Raw genomic sequence first — 25008 nt, forward strand, 5'->3', positions numbered from 1 at the left:
AGGTTGCATTGAATCTATAGATTAATTTGAGGAGTATTGTCATCTTAACAATGTTAAATCTTCTGATCTGTGAGCATGGTATGCTTTCCTATTTAGATCTTTAATTTCTTTCAATGTTTTGTAGTTTTCAGAGTATACATTTTGTATTTCTTTTGTTAAATTTACTCCTATTTTGTTCTTTTGGTGCTATTATGAATGCAATTGTTAATTTAACTTTTTAGATTGTATATTGCTAATTTATAGATTTTTGTGTGTTGACTTTGTATTCTGCAGCCTTTCCAAACTCATGTCTCATTTGTTAGTTCTAATATCTTTTAGTGGATTCCTTGTTGTTGTTGTTGTTGTTGTTGTTTTAAATAAAGGGTCATGTCATCTGCAAATAGGGGTAGAGTTTCTTCTTTTTCAATCTGGATGCTTTTTTTTTTTTAATAGTATAAAGGATCATGTCGTCTGTAAATGGAGTAGAGTTTCTTCTGTTTCAATCTGGATGCTTTTTTTTTTTTTTTAAATAATATAAAGGATCATGTCATCTTTTAATGGGGTAGAGTTTCTTCTGTTTCGATCTGGATGCTTTTTTTCTTTCTTTCTTTTGCCCATTTTCTCTGACTTGAACCTCTGGTATAATATTGAAGTGTCAAGAGCAGACATCACTGTCTTTTTCCTTATTCTTTCTATTCATAGAATTTCTTTTAGTGTCTCATGTAAGGTGGGTCTGCTAGCAACACATTCTCGCAGATTTGTTTATTTGGTAAAGTCTTTCTTCATTTTTGAAAGCTAGCTTTGCTGAATATAGGATTCTTCGTTGGTGAGTTTTTTTTTGTTTTTGTTTTTTCACTTCAAATGTGTTATCCAACTGCCTGCTGGCTTCATTGTTTCCTCTGGGAAGTCAGCTCTTACATAACTTTATTGCAATTCCCTTGTAAGTGGTATGTTGTTTTTCTCTTGCTATGTAAGATTTTCTTTTTGTCTTTGAATTTCAGCATTTTTACTGACATATATCTGTTTATGATCTTTGTGTTTATCTTATTTGTAATTTGTTGAGCTTCTTAAACATGTATATTACTGCTTTTCAATACATTTGGAAAGTTTTCAGCTGTTATTTCTTTGAATATTTCTTTTTTTCTCTCTCTTCCCACCTCTGGTACTTCCATTATATGTATGTTGGTGTATTTAATGTCCCACATTTCTCTGAAGCTCTGTTAATTTTTCTTCATTCTTTCTTCTCTTTGTTCTTTAGCTCACATAAACCTCTATTGATCATTTTTCAGATTTGTGAATTCTTTCTTCTGCCAGTTCAGATCTACATGTGAACCCCTCTAGTGCATTTTTTAGTTCAGTGACTTTACTTTTAACCTCCAGATTTTCTGTTTGGCTCTTTTTAAAAAATAATTTCTATCTCCTTATTGATCTTTATTTGATGTAATATTGTCCTCATAGCCATTTTTACTTCTATAATCATGTTTTTCTTTAGTTCTGTGAACATATTTGTAATGGCTCTTTCAAAGTATTTTTCAGTTAAGTCAGACATCTGGTTGCTCTTACAGTTTCTATTGTTTGTTTTTTCCAAGGCATGGGTAATATTTCCTGTTTCTTTACCTACCTCCTTATGTCTTTGTTAGAAATTGTACATTTTAGATAATATACATACAGCCCTCTGTATCTGTAACTTCTACATCTTCAGATTCAAGCAACCATGGATCAAAAATATTTAGGAAAAAGACAACAAAAATAATAATACAACAGTAAAAAATAATGCAAATACAGAAACAATATAGTATAACAGCTACATAGCATTTATATTGTATTAGGTATTATAAGTAATCTAGAGATGATTTAAAGTATGCAGGAGGGTGTGCATAGGTTTCACAAATACTACACCATTTTTTATAAAGGACTGGAACATCCACAGATTTGAGTATCAACAGCGTCCTGGAAGTAATCTTCCATGGATACTGAGGGATGACCATGCAGTACCTGGGTACTGGTCTCCCCTCACCGGGGATTTGTTATTGTTATTTGCCTAGTTATTTGTTTAGTGATGGGATCAGTTATTTTAGTGAAGTCTTTTTATTCCCTCTCCAGCCTGTGCTCCTTCATCTAAGCATCTGATATTACTCCTCAAGGAGGCACTGCTCTGGGTATACTTAGTCACTTTGGGATGACAGTGGTGTTAGTTTGGCTTTTTTCTGTTCTTTCCTTGACCACACCCAGCTGTTAAACTCTATTAACTGCTGGCTGATTGCTCTGTTGTTTTCAGAAAGCTTTGGAGCATGCATTACTCTGTAATCCAAATTTTGACTCCTTTGAAGGAATAGTTTCTGGGGTTCATTTTTGATATTTCTTCTAACCTCACGAAAGCTCTTCCCAGCTTTTATATTATCTGCTTCTTCCCTATAAACTGTCTGCAGTCTAGACTATATGTTCATGACATCCGTGAATCTCTTTCTGGTTGCCTTGCACCACTTCCTTCACTGTTCTTGAGAATGCCCTTGGTCTTGAACTTCTCCATGCTCTGATATAAATGGAGTTAGTTCCTTTGGGAAGAGATTAGGAGCTATCTGTTTTATGAATTATTTCTATCCTTTGGCAAAGTCTCTGAGCCAGGACTCTGGAATCTGGGGTGGGGTAAGTGGCAGACTTCTCTCACAGACCCCTGCTTTAGGCACTGAGTGTTCACTGAGTGGGAGTGAGGGGTTGGGGAGCAGCCTGAGGTCCTCATAGCTTGCCTTGCTTGGTGGTGGAGTCACTGCTTTACAAGCCAGAGCAAGAGCTATCAGTACTTTAATATACTCAGTGGTACTGTGCCCAAGATAGAGCCTTGTCCCCAAACTGGGGGCTGGGCAGAATAAGAGAGCTCTCACATCCGTACTTCTCTTGCCCAGAATTTAGCCTTAGCAGTGGGTAGCTGAGGGCAGGATGATATAATCTGAAGTCTGGTTTTTCCTGAGAAGAAAACCTTTCAACTGGCAGCTGGCAGAGAAGGAACCCTGAGTTCTTTACTGCGGCCATCTGGAATGGAATGTCCCCCTTGCTGAGCTAGTAGTAGGGAAGGAGGAAATGGTCTTGGTTTAAATACCACAGATCTTGCCTTTCTCAATGAATTTTTTGAGTTTTTCTTGAGTAGATGTTTTTTTCATTTACTGTTTGCCCTTGGCACCATTTCTGGAGCCTTTAAATGGTGGTGGTTTTATAATTTTTACCAGTTTCACTGGGTTAGGGGGCCAGCAGAGCTCATGCCGCCATGCCAGATATCAGTATTTGGAATGACTTTAAGTACATTGGAATTACTTCCTTTAAAAGGACTGTAGAATTCTGCAATGCAACTATCTGGGCCTGCTACTTTTTGGCAAGGGGGCACAGCTCCTGAAATTTTTATCTGTGGAAATTTGTCCACGTTTTTTTTCTCTTTTCTGGGGTCAATATTGATAAGTAATACTTTCCTAGAAAATTACCTATTTAATTCAGATTTTAAACTTATTTGCATATAATTGAGCAAAGTCATTTTATGATAATTTTTTTTCTGTGTGGTTATTTCTTTAGAAGCATCTTTTTATATGTGCTTTAAGAATTACTTAATTCTGGCTGGGTCTGGTGGCTCACGCCTGTAATCCCTTTGGGAGACCAAGGCCAGTAGGCCACTTGAGGTCAGGAGTTCAAAACCAGCCTAGCCAACATGGTGAAACCCTGTCTCTACTAAAAATACAAAACAATTAGCCGGGCGTGGTGGCGGGTGCCTGTAATCCCAGCTACTCGGGAGGCTGAGGCAGGAGAATCACTTAAACCCAGAGGTGGAGGTTGCAGTGAGCTGAGATTGCACCACTGTATTCCAGCCTGGGGACAGAGTGAGACTCCATCTCAAAATAATAATAATAATAATTACTGTAATTCACTAATGAAATAAATACTAGAAATTATTCCCCCCACAAACCTCAGTGCTTAAGATTTATTATAATCAGATTTTTAAAATTTCCATAATAATTATTTACTGAATTTTTCTGTTCATTATGCACTTTACAGGTGTGATTTATTTAATCTTAACAACAGCCCTATGAGGTATATACTAATAGAATCATTATTTTATGGAGGAGGAGACTGAGTCACAGAGATTATGTAACTTGTCTAATTATATACTTAGATGTCATAATTGTAACAACTTTGTTGGCTACAAGAAATGTAAAATTATTTAATGCTATTAAATAAATAGATCTGGTTGCTTCCTAATGTCTTAACCTAAATCACCATCTCAAAAAGTAATATAATTTTTAGTTGTCTATAATAACATATTTTAACTCATGAATTATTTCAGTGAAGATAGTAGTGGGGAAAGAGTGTTACCAAAAATTTCCTTCATTAGCTACCAATTTAACTTTATAGTTGGCATAGGAAATTTTCTTTTAACCCCTTTCTCGTTTACCCCGAGAATACTTGCTGGTGGCGCTTGCAGCTGTAGCATTTACTCCAAGATAACTTTGCCACGAAATATCTTGCTTTGATTATTATTTTTGCATTGCTCTATTATATTGACTTTGGAAACAAAAGACATTATTCTATTTATAGCATTCTGTTTTTAGTAGTGGTATTTCCATTTACAAAATATAGTAATTCTCAGTTGCAGAAAATGTCAAATCCTAGAAGCTAGCATTCCTATGTGTGATGTTAACATAGTTCTCAAAAACAGTTTTTATATTTTATTTTCATATTGAAAATCACTCAGATTTGTTTCAGCCTCAGAGAGTGTGTTTATATAAAATTAAATGAATGCTGGCAGCAAGCTACACTTTTTTTTTTCTAAATGAAAAAAAGGTTAAAGGAATGTTTATGTTTGGAAAGTCAATGTAACAATTATGGCATAAAGAAAAATTTAGAAAATTAAAAAAAAAAAAAATCACCACCGTAGCACTTTAATTTTATTTTTGCCTATCACCTTCAAGTTCTTGTCCACACATTTTTTGCATAGGTAGAAAAATAATGTATCTTTTTTTGTATCCTGTATTTGACAAAGTAAGCTATTAAAAATTATTTTAAAAGAAGGCAATTAAAAATTTCAAACAAAAATGTTCTTTGTCTTTATATTTTTCAACAGCTTTTATGTAAGTTTAAGGAGTTGTACAAATATTTTGGCGAAGTTGGGGATACATAAAAGCACATTACCTTTTGTTTTTGACCTCTTATGCTAGTCCTGCCATCCTAAGTATTGGTATGGAAAGGATTATTTGCCTGTAAAGTTCAAGTCCAGTGTATAATTTGGTTTGAAAGCTCTTATATAATACAATCATAGACAAAAGATTTGTTTTTCTTTATGAACTTTGTTAATGTAAGTGTTTTAGTTGCATTTCTGAAATGAGAAATAAACTAAGAAAGATAGGAATTTGAGGAATAAAAGTTTAGTTTCATCAGTATTAAAAAAAACTTCTCCTTAGGCAAGACTGAGTAAATGTGTGTGACTGCTGCCCTCTTGGGTTGGTATAAGGGACATGTATTTAAAAATAATTTGTGCTGAGATTTATCTTTCTTCTTTCAAAGGTGTTAAAATCATCACACAACAGGTTCAACCAAGTAAAATCTTACCCAAACCGGTGACAGCAACTCTACCCACCAGTAGCAATTCTCCTATTATGGTGGTTAGCAGTAATGGTGCAATTATGACAACTAAACTGGTAACCACTCCTACTGGTAAGTTCTCTTGAGCATCAGTTCATTTATTCATCATACATTCATCAAATTGTTTCTCTATGCCAGCAATATACTTGACACTTGGGATACAGAGATTTATGAGACAGTTTTTCAAAGAGGCCTTTCTTGATTCTTACACCCCTACCACCCTGATGTTAACTTTCTTTTATTATTCTTTCTGATGATCCTTTGTTCTTTTCGTTGATAGCACTTCCCATAATTTCTTACCTATCTAGTTGTATGTTGGTTTGTTTAATGTTGTTCCTTTTATTGAACCATAAGCTCTATGAGGGTAAGGGACCATCTCCATTTTATTTACCATATATACAGAGCTAGTCTGTAAGTAGGTGCTCAGTCAGGATTTGTTGAATGAAATTGACCCAACCCACAAGGATTTCACTCTGATGAAGTTGAGAAGCGTATATGTTACGTTACGGTTGACTAAGCATTGCTGAGACTGAGGGAAGCACAGAATGGCATTGTGCTCTGATAGGCAAGCAACCAGCATATGCTGGAGGAAGTGAGTGTTGAACATTTTGGATAGTAACACTATCTAAAATGTGGCCTTGAGCAGATTACTTAATCCCTCTAAATATTTTTCTTTGTTTATTTGTTTTTGTTTTTTCTCCTGTTTATTTAAATGGGATAATAATCCCTATACCATAAGGTTATTATAAGTACTAAATGAAATCAGGTATGTAGAAAGTCCCCAGCATAGTGCTCAATAGTTGTCACTATTAATATTATAATTAGCCATTACTGTTATTTTAAATGTATGACTCTTTAACCAAATGTTTTGAGGATGGCTAGTGTTTAGATGACAGAATTTAAATAGTGTAAAATGATACCTGTCTCAAGCTTATAAGCTGTCATTTATTGGCCAGTGTGTAAAGGTCTTTACAAACATTGCACTTAGTCTCCTTTAGGCTTTATCATCTCCATTTTCAGCAACTTGCCTAAGGTAACATAGCCAAAAATAGGCAGAACTAGGGTTTGAACCAGTTTAACTCCAAAACCTGTGCTTGCTTTTGTTTTTTAAATTGCAGTAAAATATATATAACATGAAATTTACCATTTTCAAATATATGGTTCATTGGCATTAAGTACATTCACATTGTTGTATAACCATCAGCACCATCTATCTACAAAACATTTTCATCTTCCGAAACTGAAACTCTTGTACTCATTCAACAATAATGCTTCATTTCCCCACTTTCTCCAATCCCTGGCATCACCATTCTGCTTTCTGTCTCTATGTAAAGCCTGTGCTTTTAAACACTATTATTCTTTAGTATTAACTCTATTATACTTCCCCTAAACTTTTCTAAATAGATAATAGTGTTATGCATATGTGATTCCTCATGTTATGGAAAAGTAGTGAAAAATAATATTTTGTCTATGTTTATGTGTCTGTGTTATAATAAGTGTTTCTTTTTTTAAACAAAAACTTAATTTGAATTTTTTCCAGATGTAATTTGCCAAATTAAAACTATGTATCCATATGGCATATTTACTTTGCACTAGTTTTGTGGGGTTTGTTTTTTTTTTCCATTCAGATGTATGCTTATAACCAATCTAAACTAATTCTCCTTGTTGTTCTTCCCGTTCTCCCTTTTTGGGTAATGGTTGTATTTTTCAAAGGTAAATAACTTGGTAAAACCATTTTTTGCGGGGGAGGAGGTGAGTGTTGAAAATGGCTATCAAAGTGGTCCATGAATTTGATTATCATATAATGAAAGAAATTTCTTCAAGTGAAGATGATGTTATCTTAGTCATTTTTTTTTTTTTTCATTCTCCCTAAGGCATTGATGCTTAATTTAGGAATAGCCTTTCTGAGTTACTGGATTTGTGAGAAACTACAACAGACTCATGTAGTTAGCTTTTAATTCCTGTTTGGAGAAAAGAAAAAAGAGTTAGAAATAGTGGGGAAGGATATAAAATCTTTTGAGATACATGAAGAAAAATAGTCTAACAGGTCTAAAGTTGAGGAAATATGTAAATAGAGAAAATTTTAGGCTAAAGAGAAACATTCCTGGCAACTCTAGGCAGCTTTAACTTTAATCTTTACTAAAATGATAGAATAACCAACCCTTTAAAAGATGGATGTGTATTTAGAGGGTAGCAGATTACAAAGCAATGAAAGTTTGTAAAATTTTAGACAAACAATACTGCCTTATTTGCTCAATGCCAACATTGGGTCTGGCACTAAGACAGCATAAAACAGATGCAGAGACCTTAAAATCTATGACAGAAATATCCAAAATACTCTGGCAGGAAAGATGATTAAATTCGTTTCTTTTGGCATAAAACTAGTAGAAGAAGGGTAGTGGAAGAAGGGAACAGAGTTAACTCTACTTTTTCTTGGGTTAGTAATTTGATGCAACACATCACAAAATTTTATGTGTAAAATTAAATTGACTTGGCTGTAGTACTTGCTATATGTGTTGAAAACTGGCTGTAAAATTATAAATTAATGTCTTGACACCTTGAAATTCCATTTTCAAGTTATAGCAATATAGATTATATTGAATTACAGTTAAACTGTATTAGTTATCGTTGTTCTATAAGCAATGACAACTTTTTCTTTTGGCTTTTCCTTTTCTATAGGCACACAAGCAACCTATACCCGGCCAACAGTGAGCCCATCCATTGGTCGGATGGCTGCAACCCCTGGAGCTGCAACCTATGTGAAAACTACGAGTGGTAGCATCATTACAGTAGTACCCAAATCATTAGCTACCTTGGGGGGCAAGATAATTAGCAGTAATATAGTTTCTGGTAGGTATATCTGAAATATGTTAAAGGTATAGGTGGCCTTCATTGAGAGAAAAATAAAGAACTTGTTTCATTGAAGGATTATATTTGATCTCAGTGTTTTGCTTAGAAATCTAAAGCTTTGTTTTAGTCCTTATGTTTCATGATTAAATATAGTTTTTAGTTTTAATATTCAATATTCACATATAAAGCTTTTGATAGTTTTAAAATGGAAAGAACCTTTAGTTGCTTTTAGTCAGAGTGGAAAGATTATAGTTTATATATGCATAGAGATTTTTCATTTGCAAAGTATTCTCCTATTTGTCAACCCATTCAGACCCCGTAACAACTCTGAGGTGGTTGCTGTTGTGCTAAATTTACAAAGGAAGATAGATTTGGGTTTAGAGAGAGCAAATTGACCTGTCCAAGACGAATTAGAGTTAGAAAGTGGAAGAATTATTATTTGTTCTAAATATGTTTTTGGGAACATATCTCATAATTTCAATTACTAATGTCACTTTAGTTTATTAAAAATAAAAATATTTGAATAGTTTATTTGCTTTTTGCCATTTATATTAACTTTGCTTTTCAGAAATATTTTACTTTAATAGTGAAAGCCAACCGTCTGCCTATTTATTGGTATATGGAAACCATACTTGGTTTTTATTGGCTCATTAATCTCTGCAGTTCTTGGGTTGTGAACCCTAATGTGGAATGTTAACATGGCATCTGTTTTCATCGATTATTATTTTTAATTAAAACGATGTAAATAGTCTCTGATTAAGCAAGACTGTAGACTTTAATTGTCTAACATTTTTGTAGACGAGTCATATTTTGTATGCCCCAGGTGAGTTGTTCTAACATTTTAAAGTCAAGGGATTGAAGTTCCTGGCAGTAATTTGATGTTGCTGATAACTCAGGGAGTTAAAAAATAAAAAAGCAAAGTAGAGCATGGTATTGGCATAAAGTGCTATATTTAAAGCTGTTAATTTTGGCTCTACTTTTAAATGTAAGTGAGAAAATCCAATGTTTGCCAGACTGAGGAGGGTGAAACCGGTAGGGAAAGAATCATCGTACTCCAGGTTTTAAGAGGATATTTTAAATAACAGTTAAAACTTAAATTATAATTTATTACTTGACAGTATCTTTACATAGTATAAAGCACTTACTCAAACATTTGTCAAAAAGGGATCATGTATTTCATTGGTAGGTAGTTTTTTATGACCTTAAGGATTTTTCTGTACTTATACGTGAATTTGTAGTTTCATATAGCTTGAAGGAATGTTTATATGTCACAAGTCCTCTATTTTCAGACCTAATTCATAATGTAGCTGCTTTGTACCTGGTTAGAGCAATACAAGCAAGCACATTTTCCTAAAAGCAGAGATGTCATTTGAAATTTATGTATCTTATACAGGTATAACGTGTTATCCATCTTTGTATTGAATTATAAAACCGTTCATGGTTAGTTGCTACTTCAAGTGCATGAGTGTACATGAGTAGAGACTTTTCCAGCATTACAGGATATAATTGGCATACAGTTTAAACAACTTTATTCATTGCATGGTGCTCATTACGTCTCTATCTCTGCTTCACTGACACTTTTATTCCAAAGAACTTCTCTTCTTCTGGTTGCTCTAAACTGATCCTGTGTTACATCTCACTGTTCTCTATAAAGACAGTTTTCTTATTTTATAATATTATTGTTGATCTATGATACTGGGATTATAGGTTAGTTTTAAAATCTTTCATTGCCTGTTTATAGTAAACTGTTTATTGTAAGCATTTCATTGCCTGTTTATTGATAAGCCTGGTTGAATGAATTTACACGGTTTTCTGTCTTCATCCATGAGCAGATGCTTTTTCTAGGATCCCATCTCCCCCAAACAAAAAAGAAGTACTTTCCTTTTTTTTTTTTTTTTTTTTAAGACAAAGTCTCACTCTGTTGCCCAGGCCAGGGTGCAGTGGTGTGATTGGCTCATTACAGCGTCAGCCTCCTGGGCTCAAGCAATCCTGATACCTCAGCCTCCCAGGTAGCTAAGACTACAGGCCCACACCGCCATGCTTGGCTAATTTTTGTATTTTTTCTAGAGACAGGGTTTTGCATGTCACCCTGGCTGGTCTCAGACTCCTGAGCTCAAGCGATTTGCCCACCTTGGCCTCCCAAGGTGCTGGGATTACAGGCATGAGCCACTGTGTCTGGCTCTTTTCTTAAAATACACTCACACATCTAGCTATAAGAATAGAAGACTTAAAAAAAGACTCTTTCCCTCTCATTGTGGGGGAATTTGGAAACTACAGCAAGGTTCAAGGAAAATTAAAAACCTATGATTTTTACTATCCATAGGACTGTGTTAAAATTTAGGTATATTTCTTTTTATTCATTTTTCTATTCATTTATTTGTATAAAAGTGTGTGTGTGTATATATTTTTTTAAATTGGGATCCAATATAGTCAGATTTTATCCTTGTTTCCTATAGTAATGTTATTTTCCCATGCTAGTAAATGTATTTTGACACCCCTCCTCATATTAACCATTTTCTTATCGTAGCAAGTTTTAGGTTGCTTACAGGCTGTCTTGTGTGTGTGTGCGTGGGTGTGTGTGTGTGGCATTATAAATAATTCTATGATGAACATTATTATACATAAATTATTTTGTGGAATTCTTACTTCTTCTGTATAAATATCCTAGGATGCAATTTAATGCTTCTAGAGTACTTTCTAGAAAGATCACTTTGTTCTTTTTATTAGAGCAAACAGTTAAATGGAATCCATGACTATCTTTAGAGTTGATTCATATCTTTTTTTTTTTTTTTTTTGAGACGGAATCCTGCTCTGTCACCTAGGTTGGAATGTATGTAGTGGTGTGATCTCTGCTCACTGCAACCCCTGCCTCCCGGGTTCAAGCAATTCTCCTGCCTCAGCCTCCTGAGTAGCTGGGATTACAGGCGCCTGCCACCACGCTCGGCTAATTTTTGTATTTTTAACAGAGACAGGGTTTCACCATGTTGGCCAGGATGATCTCAAACTCCTGACTTCCAGTGATCCACCTGCCTCGGGCTCCCAAAGTGCTGGTATTATAGGCGTCAGTCACTGCGCCTGGCCAATTCATATTTTATAGAATCAAATATTTATTTACATGTTTATATATTAGATTATCAGATTTGTACTTTTTTTGTGAGCTTTGTTGAGGGTTAGATGAATAATTATATTGGATTCTTCAGAGTTGAACTCACTACCTTGATTCTGGGGACATTATGAGAACCTGTGACAATAGCAAAACTTTAATTCTACTGATCTTTAGTACGGTGTCCAGGAAAGAAGCTGTTATTTTTGCACTTTTTCATTCGTTCATTCTTTGAGCAAAGCAACATAAAACCTCACCTAAGAGACCAAGATTATCAGGTAATTTTAGAATCTGTAAATAGAATAGTAAAATCTGAGCCAATAAATTTGTGTTCTTCTTTAAGCCTACCTATTATAATGCCCAAACTTTTACAGGAATCTTTTTTAAAAATAAGAATGCCTGAAATGCATCAATATCATAGTTGATTATTATCCAAATGAGATTTACAGTTATTTGCACCCATTATATCTCGATTGTTTTATAAGTGAAGACTATATAAGTGGGTCCTTCTGATACGCTACAAGCCAGATACTCTGCTGTGTGTTGTGATACAGAGGAATATATGCATGAGTTTTATTATCTGCCCTAAAGAATGCTAAGCAAGTGAACTTGTATAATTCTTTTGTAACATGGGAACGGCAGTCTACTGTGAAAGCACAGAAGGTGACTTTTTTGTAATGAATAATACTTCTTCAATATAATGTAGGTATCCCCTAATATAGAAACATGTTCACTGGAATTTCAGACATTTATAATTGATCATTGTATCAATTATAAATTATATTCTATTTTAATATAATGTTAGACTTGCTTTTCCTTATGCTATTCCTTTTTCTTCTATTTTCTGGCATTTGCCACCCCGCCCACCACATTTTGTTAAGCTTCTGGACTTGGTTTGCAACTATCATATAAATTGAAAAACTTCTGTAATGGAAGGGATTAGACATTTTAGTAGGTAAAAATATAATTCATTTGTTAAGCAAGTTTTGTCAAAAAGTGGCCCTTGTACTTTAGCATAAAGTCAAAAACATAGTAAATCATGTCAAAAGAGGTCTGTATGAAACCGTGTCAGAAAGGTCTATAGAGTTAATCACATGTGAGGGATTAAAGTTAATTAAGAGTTAAAGTTAGTATAAGTGAATCATGGGCAGCTTGGTTTTTGAAATTCTTAACAGCTGACTATTTAGAGACTACAAATAAATGGAAAAAGTTGTGAAGCTAGTTCATAGGTTAAAATACTCTTTTATGTAACCTCAGAGCATGTTACCTTGGACTAATGAAACATTATATAATGGCAAGTATATTATAAAGACATTTTTTGTAGCAGTATTGCCAAAATTAACATATAGCTAGAATATTCTTATTCTTAGTGTAACTTTGTTTAAAAAAATTAAGTAAGGAATATTAAGGTTTTCCAGTGGAAAATAATAAAATTGTGTTTATTTTTTGAAGACATATTACTCATGTTTTTATTAAGTAATAATTCTGTGCTTAGTCATTTGATAGATGATATATAGGCCTGTAGAAGAAGAACTCGACATGCCTCTTTTCATGAGCAGAGGAAATTACAGCAGCAAAAGTAGCATTGGAATTTGTATACTCAAAGACCAATGTGGAAACCAGCACATTAAAGGAGAGGTGTACGTTAGTTAATTCTAAAAATTAAGGTCTGACAAAGCCTGGAAAGCTAGGCAGAGGAGTTTGGGCTTTGTGTGGTAGGTAACGGGAAGCCATAATGAAGAAGTTACTTGTTAGATTAAAGTTTATGGTGTGTACTCTGGAGTACATGCTAATTAGATTAAGATGGTAGATTAAGGGACAGATTATGTATTTATAGGATTTTGAAACATGAGGGAAAGTTAGAACTGGGGACGAAACGGGAAATTAGGGAGTTTAACCAGTTGACATGTTCCAGGTTCTTGGCATGATAAATTTAGTTTTTTAAGAATGTAATTGTCATCCACTGTCCTAAGCACTGAGGAATCATAAAAAGGTACAGTGTGGAGATTAAGGGGCTTTCATCTTGTTGAGAGGTATAAGAAGTTAAGATGGGGAAATAGGCCAAGCCTGCTGGCTCATGCCTGTAATTCCAACAATTTGGGAGGTTGAAACAGGAGGATCACTTGAGGCCAGGAGTTCAAGACCAACCTGGGCAATGTAGTAAGACCCCATCTCTACCAAAAAATACAGAAATTAGCCAGGCATGATGGCACATACCTGAAGTCCTAGGTACCTAAGAGGCTGAGATGGGAGGATTGTGTGAGCCCGAGAGTTGAAGCCTGCAGTAGATATGATCATGCCACTGCACTCCAGCCTGGGTAACAGAGTGAGACCCCGTCTCTCTTAAAAAAAAAAAAAAAAAAAAAGAGTCCAGGCACAGTGGCTCACACCTATAGTCCCAACACTTTGTGAAGCTGAGGCAGGAGGATCACTTGAGCCTAAGAGTTTGAGATCAGCCAGGGCAACATAGTGAGACCACGTCTCTACAAAAAATCAAAGAGTAAGGTGGGAGGACCACTTGAGCTCAGAAGGTCAAGGCTGCAATTAGCTGTGGTTGCTTCATTCAACTCCCGTCTGGGTGACAGAGCAAGACCTTGCCTTAAAAAAATAAAAATAAAAATAAAATTTTTTGAAAAAGAGAAGAAGACAAGGAATAAATCAAAGATTTGCACCAGAATTTACATCTGAAGGTTGGAAGGTAGATTTGATAGGTAGAAGAGAAGCCAATTATGGAAGGATGTGTGGGAGAGGGCAAAGTAATACTATGTTTGGATCAGTAGGTATAGACCTATTAGATAGATTTTAATAATTGACAATATAAGTTTATATATGTAAATTAGAGTTTTATCCTCACACTCTCCAGAGTGCTGCAGATTACAGAAGCATACAGTGAATCTGTGACTTGTTTTGTATATCATTTACTTTGTCTTTTTTGTTTGTTTGTTTTGAGATTGAGTCTCACTCTGTAGCCCAGGATGGAGTGCAGTGGCACGATCTGGGCTCACTGCAACCTCCACCTCCCAGGTTCAAGCAATTCTTCTGCCTCAGCCTTCCAAGTAGCTGGGATTACAGGTGCCCACCACCACCCCCAGCTAGTTTTTTTTTTTATTTTTAGTAGAGACAGAGTTTCACCAGGTTGGACAGGCTGATCTTGAACTCCTGACCTCTGGTGATCCACCCATCTCGGCCTCTCAAAGTGCTGGCATTATGAGCGTGAGCCAACCATGCCTGGCCTACTTTGTCTTTTTTAATCACAGAAAAATAATGGCTTATTTCTTGTCATAAGTTTTTTCTAGAACCTAGTATTATGTAAATTTAAGTATTTACTTCATGTTCTTTTTTGAAGGGTTTTCCCATCACTTCAGTCACAGATATAATACTGGGTCTGGGGGAAATATATGTCATAGAATAGAGATTCTGATTTGTTTCTTTTAACTAGTCAAAGAATATTGATGGTGAAACTGATGTTTTTTGATTCTGAGTTTTGTGTATAGGTTCTCAGATTCTAAAAAGATGACTGCTTTAAGAGTCAATTCTTAATATTCTTTCATTCTGGTATGACTTACAACTTACTATTCCAAGCCTTCATTTTCATCGTCATGACAGCTTTCATGTCGTCTAGGAATGACATTTACTATATGTACTAATTGTGTATAATATAAATAGAAATAACCAAGTGTCTCTAGTCCTTAACTCAGGCCTCCTTTTCTTCCCCCTTTTCTAAGGAACAACTACCAAAATCACTACAATCCCAATGACTTCCAAGCCCAATGTGATTGTTGTGCAAAAGACTACAGGAAAAGGAACGACCATTCAAGGCCTCCCGGGCAAAAATGTTGTCACAACGTTGCTAAATGCTGGAGTAAGTAAGAGCTTCAACTGCAGATTTAGCAATTCACAGAGGGTTTAAAGACCAGCTATATAAATATTTGCACAAGGACTTGAGAACCCTACAATAGCCAGAATGGCTTGATTTACTACTGCTGTGATATAATAACTGTTAAAGCACCACCAACTGATACCATTTTTCACAGTAATTTCTAAAGCATGTTGCTCATACTTGCTCATAGCTAAGTTGCTTGTGACCATGATTTAGATGCTTAGCTTTGTCCAAAAAGAGAATTCCATTGGCTTAACTGTAGGGGGATTTCTGTTGGAGCACTGTTTTATTCCAGCTTATGGTCAATAGATACTGACCTAGTATTTGGCTTAGGGTGGGCAAAGAGAAATATGTGGGATTAAGACTAATTGGTAGGAATTTGTTACTTTCATTTTTTTTTTTTTTTCATTTTTACCTCTTTGAGCTATTAAAAAATGAAATCAGGCTGGATGTGGTGGCACATGCCTGTAATCCCAGCTGGTTGGGAGGCTGAGGTGGGAGAATCGCTTTCGCCCAGGAATTGAAGACCAGCCTTGGCAACAAAGCAAGACCCCCACCTCTACAAAAATTTATTTAAAAAATTAACCAGGTGTAGTAGCATGCACCTGTAGTCCCAGCTACTTGGGAGGCTAAGGTAGGAGGATCACTTGAGCCCAGGAGTTTGAGGCTGCTATGAGCCATGATCATGCCACTGCACTCCAGACTGGGCAACAGAATGAGACCTTGCCTCAAAAAAAAAAAAAAAAAAAAAAAAAATCAAAGAAATAACAGATTTATTTATAGTTCTGAAGGCAGTTGGTAGAAGGTTTGGAGTTTGACAAACCAGGGCTTTGTTTCTTTATATTGTAGTTGTTTGACCTTGGGTAACATGTTCAACCTCTCTCATTCTTAATTTCCTCATTTGTACATTGGGGTTGATGATATTTACCAGGGAGGTTGTTTAGTAACTGGTAGCTATTGTGAAAGTGCTTAGAATAGGGCCTGGCACATAAGACATCCTCAATCATTGATTTTCTTCTTCTCGTTATTCTTGGTACTTAACTGTTTTGGCTTGTTAGTGTCCCTACCTTGTCTGACTTCACTAGAACATGGAATGCTATACTTCACTTAAGTAGATCTCATAAAAGCTTCATTGGTAGGGGTCCAGCATTAGATTTTTTCAATGTGTAGGAACACAGATTGTTCCTAGCCTGAATTTACATAGTAAGCCAAAAGTAAAGCAGGATTAGAATTCAGTTTTTCAGAACCCTTTGTAATGCTGTTTGCAATTTCAAAGAACTTGATATGTAAGAGGGGCTGCTTTGTATTCTAGGCCCTGTGGTCACAAAGATCTGAGAGTCATGTATGATTCATAGCTGTTAGATATCTCTGATAACAACTGTTTGACACAGGCAGTGCTAGTGAAACAAGCAAATCAACATATAAGACCGTTTTCTGGGCTGGGTGTGGAGGCTCATGCCTGTAATTCCAGCAATTTGGGAGGCCAAGGCAGGTGGATCACTTGAGCCCAGGAGTTTGAGACCAGCCTGAGCAACATGGTGAAACCCCATCTTTACAAAATGACAAAAATTAGCATGGAGGTGCATGCCTGTTATCCCAGCTACTTGGGAGGCTGAGGTGGAGGATCACTTGAGCCCGGGAGGCAGAGGTTGCAGTGAGCCAAGATCTTGCCACTGTACTTCAGCCTGGGTGACAGAGCAAGACTCTGCCCCTGCCACCCCTGCCAAAGACCAAATAGGCACATTCACCTCTACTCACCACTTGCTCACCTGTGCATGCCCACAACACACATCAGAAGAGCTTTTTTTGAAAAACAGGCCGCTAGTTGGTTTTGTTTGGCTTAAATGGCTCATCATACTCGGACAGGGTCCATTGAGCTATTTAATAGATAGGTATGCTCACTTGCAAACTAGTGGCTCTTGGCAAATGAACTAGAGCTCTTTCCAGAGATGGCGCTGTGAAGAGTATGCATGTGTTGAAATAAGTAATAACACCATTGGCAGATGCTTCATGTTTCCCTTAAATAATTACAACAGATAGTTAAACTTGTGATTTTTGTAATTATATTTAGCTCTAATTCACAGTGATTGCTTTTTAGTCAGCTCACCTGGGTGCTTTGTGTTTACTGGCTGCTAAGTTTAGATAGGCACATATTTAGATGATGCTGGCTAAAAATTAAGGAAAACTGATGAGGTGCACATTCTCAGATCTTTTCATTTCCGTCTTAAGTTTATGGATTTTAATTTTAAAAATTTTAATAATTTAGTAAAGTCCCTGTATTTGAACTTAATTTAGTTAAGTTCATGTAAAAAGATGTTGATTTCATGAGTGACCAGAAAATGGTACTTAAGAATAAAGTAGATGAAAGCATAGAAAATGATGAAAAGTTAATGGATATAAGCTATCTAGTTAATAGACTAAAAGGATATTAGTAATATACGAATAGTAAAACATAGGAAGCACTGAGTTTTCCCATCCTTTTTTCCTACATATAACCTTATATATTATTAACAATATATAACATTCTTTCCTCATGGCATATGTTCATCAAATTTTTCCTATATATAACCTTAGAAAGAATGTTAATACTTCTGCTGATTTTGCTTGCCCATAGGTTTTCATGTAGACATTCTAATATATATCCTTATAATTTCATATATGTAGAACTTAGGGGATTTATTTTATGTGTGTACATTTAGCTACTGGTATATTGCACAGTAATTTTCTAATTACACAAATATTTATTTCAAATATATTAGAAAATAAATATGTATTTGGGGGATAAGACTTATAATCCCAATTCTTAGAGATAAGCATTAACAGTGTACTATACCTTCTTCCAGAATTTTCTGACTATTATTTGTATTCCGTGAATGGGACAGTGTAATAAGTATTTTTGCATGTGGTAATTTTAAAAAATTCACTCATCAGAGAATAATTAATTCCTTCTTTGGGTAGAAAGTTGGTCAGATGACTTTCTAGATCATTTCGACCAAGTCTAGGATTTTTGATTTCCTGGAAACGTTATACTTTGTTACATAATCTACAGCCCCTTTTTCATCATCCTGGTAAAACCTTACTGATTTTTCAGTGAGAGGACTTATCATTTATATGCATATAAATCTCTTATGTAATCATTGACTTCAATTTAGGGAGAAAAGACTATTCAGACAGTGCCAACAGGAGCAAAGCCAGCTATCCTCACTGCTACAAGACCCATCACCAAAATGATTGTAACGCAGCCAAAAGGAATAGGTTCCACAGTTCAACCAGCAGCTAAAATCATCCCAACAAAAATTGTTTATGGGCAGCAAGGGAAAACACAGGTATGCTGTAAGATATGATGATTTTTCTTGGCTCTTAAATATTTTCAATTCCTAAAATTCCTGGGTAGAAATTTGAAGGAAAAGATCAGCAATCTTTAAGAAATCAGATTGTTAAAAGTTACGTTTGAATGTGTTAATTATTCACGTATCGTCAAAACTTCATTTATCTTTTCAGTACTTTCTTTAAGATATCTAAATGTTTATGTCGTGCTATCAGCAAAGATTATGGGGAAATAATTACCTGGGAATACAATTTGCTGAAGGTGTATTTTGTGATTTGAGGGGGGTGGTTGAGGGAGGATCATAGTCATTCAGAATCACTCAAAGAAAAATATTTACTTTTTATAAGCTACCATGGCCTTCAAAAGCATTTTATTTACTTATAAAATTAGCTTTGCTTGACCCCTTGAACAATAGATAAGCTAGAGATGTATTTATTTTTCAACGAATAGAAGATAAGGGAACTTTTCTGAAAATTTGCCTTGGAATTTGAGGCTCAGGATCTAATCATATGTTGCTAGGCTACTGTTTATTTTGTAGGTATTTTGCTTTTCTGAGAATATCGAGGGAAGCAGTATTAGTTTTGGTTGAGAAATGCCATCCTAGAATTTGTATAAGAGGTATTAATTTACCTATAAACTACTAATTTACTTTTAGAGTCTGTTTCCTCAGAATTATAGCCAAATACTTTACATATCTTAAATATATATATATAAGCTTTTGTGACAAGTCCAAATTGCCTATGGAGTTCAATTGTAATAATTTCATTTGCTTCATCATCTAGAGTATGATATAAACCATGTTTTCCTTCTTAACTCTTGGAAATGGGTAACTTAATAGAGTCTGAGAAATTTTAGAATCTTATATATGGTAGAAACAAAAATAATTGTGATAAGTTAATAGTTTTTATTCCGTAGCTCCAATTGAAGTTAACTCCTGGAGTTCAGATTTTGAAGTAGAATGTCCCAGTTTGAAAATTTTCTCCCATTTCACTTGTTTCAGTGTTTTTTACTTTTACCAGGAGTTGATCTAACACATGTTCCATGTTGCTTCTGATAGTTGTCAAATCAGTATTCATCTGGGGTTTCTTCAAAGATTAGTTTAGGTCCCAAGCAAGTTTTACTTTTTGCAGGTGTGTCAATTAGGAATTTGATTTAGTTTCTAATGAAGAAAAAAGAAATAAAAAAAAACTTGAAGAACACTGGCTCAAATAGATTAGGGTTTTATTTTTATTATATTAATAAAAGTTCAGAGGGAGGAAGTCCTGGACTGATATTGCAGCACAAACATTCCACTGGGAATCTAGACTCCTTGTGTCTTTTTGTTCTTCCATCCTCAGCTTGTGGATATCATTTTACTATATAGTCTACAGATTTTAAAATGACTTCTGAAGTCATAGGAAAACAGGCACAAAGGTTCTTGTCAGAATTATGGCTATTGCAGTCTGGCATGTACCACTTTAAAACACTATATATGGCTTACACTGTAATTTGTCTGTAGATTGAATTACTCTTTGATGAACAATACTGTGCCTAAAAAGCATAATTTACAGAATATTTTCCATACCAGGAAAATATCAGTTTATGACCTAGAAGTTTAGCATTTTTAAATCGTGTTCTAAAATTTTATCTCAGTATATTTCTGCTTTTCTCCTAGGTTCTTATTAAACCCAAACCAGTGACTTTTCAAGCGACAGTCGTTAGTGAACAAACAAGACAACTAGTAACAGAAACATTACAGCAAGCATCCAGGGTAGCAGAGGCTGGTAATTCATCTATTCAGGAAGGAAAAGAAGAACCACAGAATTATACAGATAGTAGTTCCTCTTCTACAGAGTCCTCCCAGAGTTCCCAAGGTAAGATCTATTTTACTTCTGATTTATATAAGTACTACTGACATAGTGCCTGAGTTCTAAAATAGAGGTTTTAGAGGTTGCTTCTACGCATTTCACAACAAATTTGTATGCTCTGTCGATTCTTTTGGCTTTATTTTTGTTGTTGTTGTTTGATGTTAAATCGGTGAGCTGAAATTTTATTTTTGGTAAAGGTTACCATTCTTTCCTGCATGGAATGTGTTCATCAAATAATTAACTTTAGATGATGAATCTGTCAGGTAGGTAATATTAAACTGGATAGAGTTATGATTCCCAGACGGTAATTTTCATATTCTTCCTCTCTGGTTTGGGTAAGTAGGAGAAAAAGTATGCAAAGAAGTGAATATATATTTTGAAATGGTTGTTGCTATACCCTGAGAAAGAATCAAGGTGGTCAGAGGTAGACTGTAAGTGGGCTGTAAGTAGGGTGACTATACATTCCTATTTGCATGGGACAAGTCCTAGTTTATGTTGTTCTGGCACAATTATTAAAGTACTCCCTTTCACTCTGAAAAGTATCCCAGATAATCATATGGTTGTCCTAATTATACGGAAGGAACTATGAAGCTAGATTCTACGGCAGGAAACTCTTTGTCCTCAGTGCTGTTTGAATTATGTTACTTTTCTAGGAAATCTCTTGAAGTAAGCTCATGATCATAAGCTTTGAGACCTTCTACAAATCTAGTACTCATGTCTCTCAGTTATCTTAATTGTTCTTATTGTTAGGTGGTACATTTATGTTTGTGCTTATGTACTCTGATGCATCTAAGCAAAGCTGTTTATCTTCCCTTGTTCTTTCCACACTCTCTCCATTCCCTCTCTCTGCCTCCCCATTATTCTCTCTGGAGTGCTTTCTTAGCAACTTCACTTTTCTTATACACAGTCTTCAGATTGTGCAAACACTAGTATTTTAACTCTTTGGTGGAGTCTTCCCAGATTAGTTTTACATGGTTCACATTGCTGATTAGTCCATTAATTCAATTTGACAATTATTGATTAGTTTATACTACATACTAAGCATTATGCTAGACCCTACAGAGGAGTACAATATAGTTCTTGCCCTCTAGGAGTATAAAATCTAGATCTAGAATAGACGATTTAAAAAATACACATACAGCTCTAGTATAAGAATTTTATTAGTAACAAATAAAAAAAATGCCAAAGACTGAAAGTTGACACTCCAGTGAGGAGAGGACAGGATAAGAAAGCATTCAAAATGTTCTTTGAAAATTCATCAATTAAAAATAAATGAAAATGTTGATTTTAACAAACATAATATTGCCCTCATTATAGAGAGTGGATAGTTTCCTTCAGCATATTATCAGTGAGAGTAATATTTTCTGAATCTGTTTGCTAAGATGGACTTTATCATTCTGTATTGACTATGAGTCAATTGTCTGCTGGTTACACTTGATTGATACTTATTCTCCAATCATTTCTTTTGGTATGCAGTTTCTTGAGCAATACTGGCCTTTTTTGCACTCAAGATATATTTTCAAAGAGGGCAGATAAAATGTTTGGTATGAGTTGGTGCAAAAAGGGGACATGAACAATAGAAGTTTGTATATACATAATCCCAGGTTATCCTTTGAAATTGTTAGTCCTTTCCTAAGAGATCTGTGAACCAATTAGTACTTCCCAAACATGCTATTTCATTAGTTGAATCTTTAGGGTTTTTTTTTTTTTTTTTTTTTTTGAGATGGAGTTTCACTCTTGTTGCCCAGACTAGAGTGCAGTGGCGCGATCTCAGCTCACTGGAACCTCCGTCTCCTGGGTTCAAGCGGTTCTCCTGCCTCAGCCTCCTGAGTAGCCAGTATTACAGGCACGTGCCACCATGCCTAGCTGATTTTTTGTATTTTTAGTAGCGATGGGGTTTCATCATGTTGGCCAGGCTGGTCTTGAACTCCTGACCTCAAGTAATCCACCAACCTTGGCCTCCCAAAGTGCTGGGATTATAGGCGTGAGCCACTGTGCCCGACCGAATCTTCAGTTTTTATTCTAAGAATGGGACATAAGTTTGTGTCTTCTGTTTTTATTTCTTCTATTAGGTTGGTGCAAAAGCAGTTGCCATTACTTTTAATGGCAAAACTGCAATTACTTTTGCACCAACCTAATATATCTTTCATTGTATATTACTTTTTAAAATATTCTATAACAGAAAATTTCACAATTTAGAATAGGCATAGTTGACTGTAAAGCAGATTTTTATAATCTGTTTTCCCCTCCCCTTATCACCTTGTATAGCTGCTTACTACATTCTTACAAAGACTAGGTCTGGGAATATATATGCTGTGATTTAAAGAGAAAGGGATTAAGATGTTGGTTAGTCTCAGGTCATGCTGATTTTCAAAGTATGTGAGAATATTCCTACTTATTAGGAATGTAAGTACTATATAGCAGTTTATTTTTCTGTTACATTGTTGCTTTTGTAGTTTTTAGCCACTTTTTTCTTTTTAAAGTGACCTTTTCTTTTGATATAATTTCAAAATTACAGAACAGTTGCAAGAATAGTAAAAAGAACTCCTGTGTATACTCTTTACCTAGACTCACTACTTATTTACATTTTGCCACATTTACTTTGTTGTTGATTCTCTGCCCTCCTTCTGCTGTGTGTGTGTATATTTTTAAAATTTCTTAACCATGTGAGAGTAAGTTGAGCTATCATGTTTCTTATATTTACTTAAATTTGTAGGCTTATATTTCTTAAGGATTCTTCTTTTTATGACTAAGATACAATTATCAAAGTCAAGAAATTTAATGTTATAGTAATATCTAATTTACAATCCATATTCAAATATTGTTAATTAGCTAATAATATTCTTTATGGTTTTCACCTGTACTCAATAAAATTCAGGTAGATACACTGCATTTAGCTGCATTTAACTGTCATGGTTTTTTAATTCTCTTTAACCTGGAATAGGTCCTCAGCCTTTCTTTGTATTTCTTGACTTTGATATTTGAAGAGTGTAGATCAGTTACTTTGTAGAATATTCTTCAGTTTGGTTTTGTCTGATGTTTCCTCATGATTAGATTCATCGGGAATTCCACAGATAGGATGTTATATCCTCAGTTTTATCAGGAGAAACATGATGCCAGCTTGTCCCAGCATAGATGACGTTCACACTGATCACTTGGTTAAGATGATGTTGTCTGGTTTTCTCCACTATGAAGTTAACATGTTTCCCTTTGAGATTAATAGTAATTTGTAGGAAGGTCCATGATATAAATATCGTGTTTCTCATCAAACACTTATCCAGTAGTTTTAGCATCCGTAGATGATTTTCCTAAGTTCATTATTCTTTGCACATTTAATAGTTGGCATTCTACTCTAAGGAAAAATCAATCTTTTCTTGACTTCAGGTCCTTTTTCTGGTGACTTCTGCTACACAAGTCCTGGAATAAGGACAACGTATGCCAAGAGAATGCCTTGATTCCACTTGTGGTTTCTGAACTTCACCTACTGTCCTCCACCCCGAAGGAAGAGAAATTTTTATTCCTCAACTGTCTCCTTATAGGCTAGAATATCATCACCCTATTTTGAGACTTTCCTTGATCACCCTGCGAGGATTCATTCTTCTATGTTAAGCTTCCAATATTGCTTTGTGCATCAGCTCTTTTAACATTGACCATTTCATTTTGTATGTTTTGTTTGTTTGTGTATTATAATTGTTTTCTTTTCAACTAAGCTACTAGCTTCTCAAGCTTAAGGATCATATTCATCTTCATACATATCTGGTATTTATCAAAGAGTTCAGTTAGGACTGAGAAGATACTCAGTAAAAATTTCACCGAATGAAAAAGTAGCAGAGCATCTACCATAATAACTGTGGCATTGGGTTAAGCTGCACTTTATAAACTCATTTTTGTTGCCTGAGTCCAAATTTTTTTTTCTGGAGCTCCCCCTAACCTTGTGAGTGGGCCTGTTAAGTAGTAAGTAGTATACACCTAGATATGGATAGATAACTAGGTGACCAAACCTAATGGATTAAGGCCATCCTTGCCTTGGTCACTTACTGAAGATCAGATCATGTGTCATATTGTTCCTGTGCTTTTTTTCCTAAATAGGCTTTTTCCCCTTTCTCATTTGGGAATGGGGTAGCCTAGAACGTATTTGGGAATGTGTTCCAGATTTTTTTTAAACAAGTATTAAAGATTATTTATATTATACTTTGTTTCCAAAAGGTTTTAAGGTGGATTAAAATACAAGATTATATTAAGTGAAGTGGAAGAAAATGAGACAAAACCAAGGGCAGAGATTTATGATGGAATAAGGCATGAGTTAAGTATAAAAATGTATCTTGTAAAGACATTGCTTTGAGTAAGTCATAAGTCAGTTTCTAGAATGATTTCTTTCTTAAGTTTCATGATCTCAGTA

At 35.0% G+C, this 25008-nt stretch overlaps 1 protein-coding gene across 50 annotated transcripts in view; it reads left to right on the plus strand.

Moving 5' to 3' along the window:
• The window catches only part of EMSY (EMSY transcriptional repressor, BRCA2 interacting), a 104191-nt gene that overhangs the window by 60106 nt on the left and 19077 nt on the right, over positions 1-25008 (plus strand). For all 50 annotated transcript variants that reach the window (XR_012423535.1, XR_012423537.1, XR_012423543.1 and 47 more), the window contains 5 exons: positions 5524-5673; positions 8281-8451; positions 15280-15416; positions 18587-18760; positions 20417-20615. Coding sequence is in view for 40 of the 50 variants with exons in the window: in XM_045371261.3 (XP_045227196.1) it covers positions 5524-5673; positions 8281-8451; positions 15280-15416; positions 18587-18760; positions 20417-20615 (831 nt within the window). In the remaining 10 variants the exon portion in view is untranslated. The remainder of the gene's footprint in view (positions 1-5523; positions 5674-8280; positions 8452-15279; positions 15417-18586; positions 18761-20416; positions 20616-25008) is intronic.

This window comes from Macaca fascicularis, chromosome 14 (genome assembly GCF_037993035.2).
Source record: "Macaca fascicularis isolate 582-1 chromosome 14, T2T-MFA8v1.1".
In the NCBI taxonomy this organism is placed as follows: domain Eukaryota; kingdom Metazoa; phylum Chordata; class Mammalia; order Primates; family Cercopithecidae; genus Macaca; species Macaca fascicularis.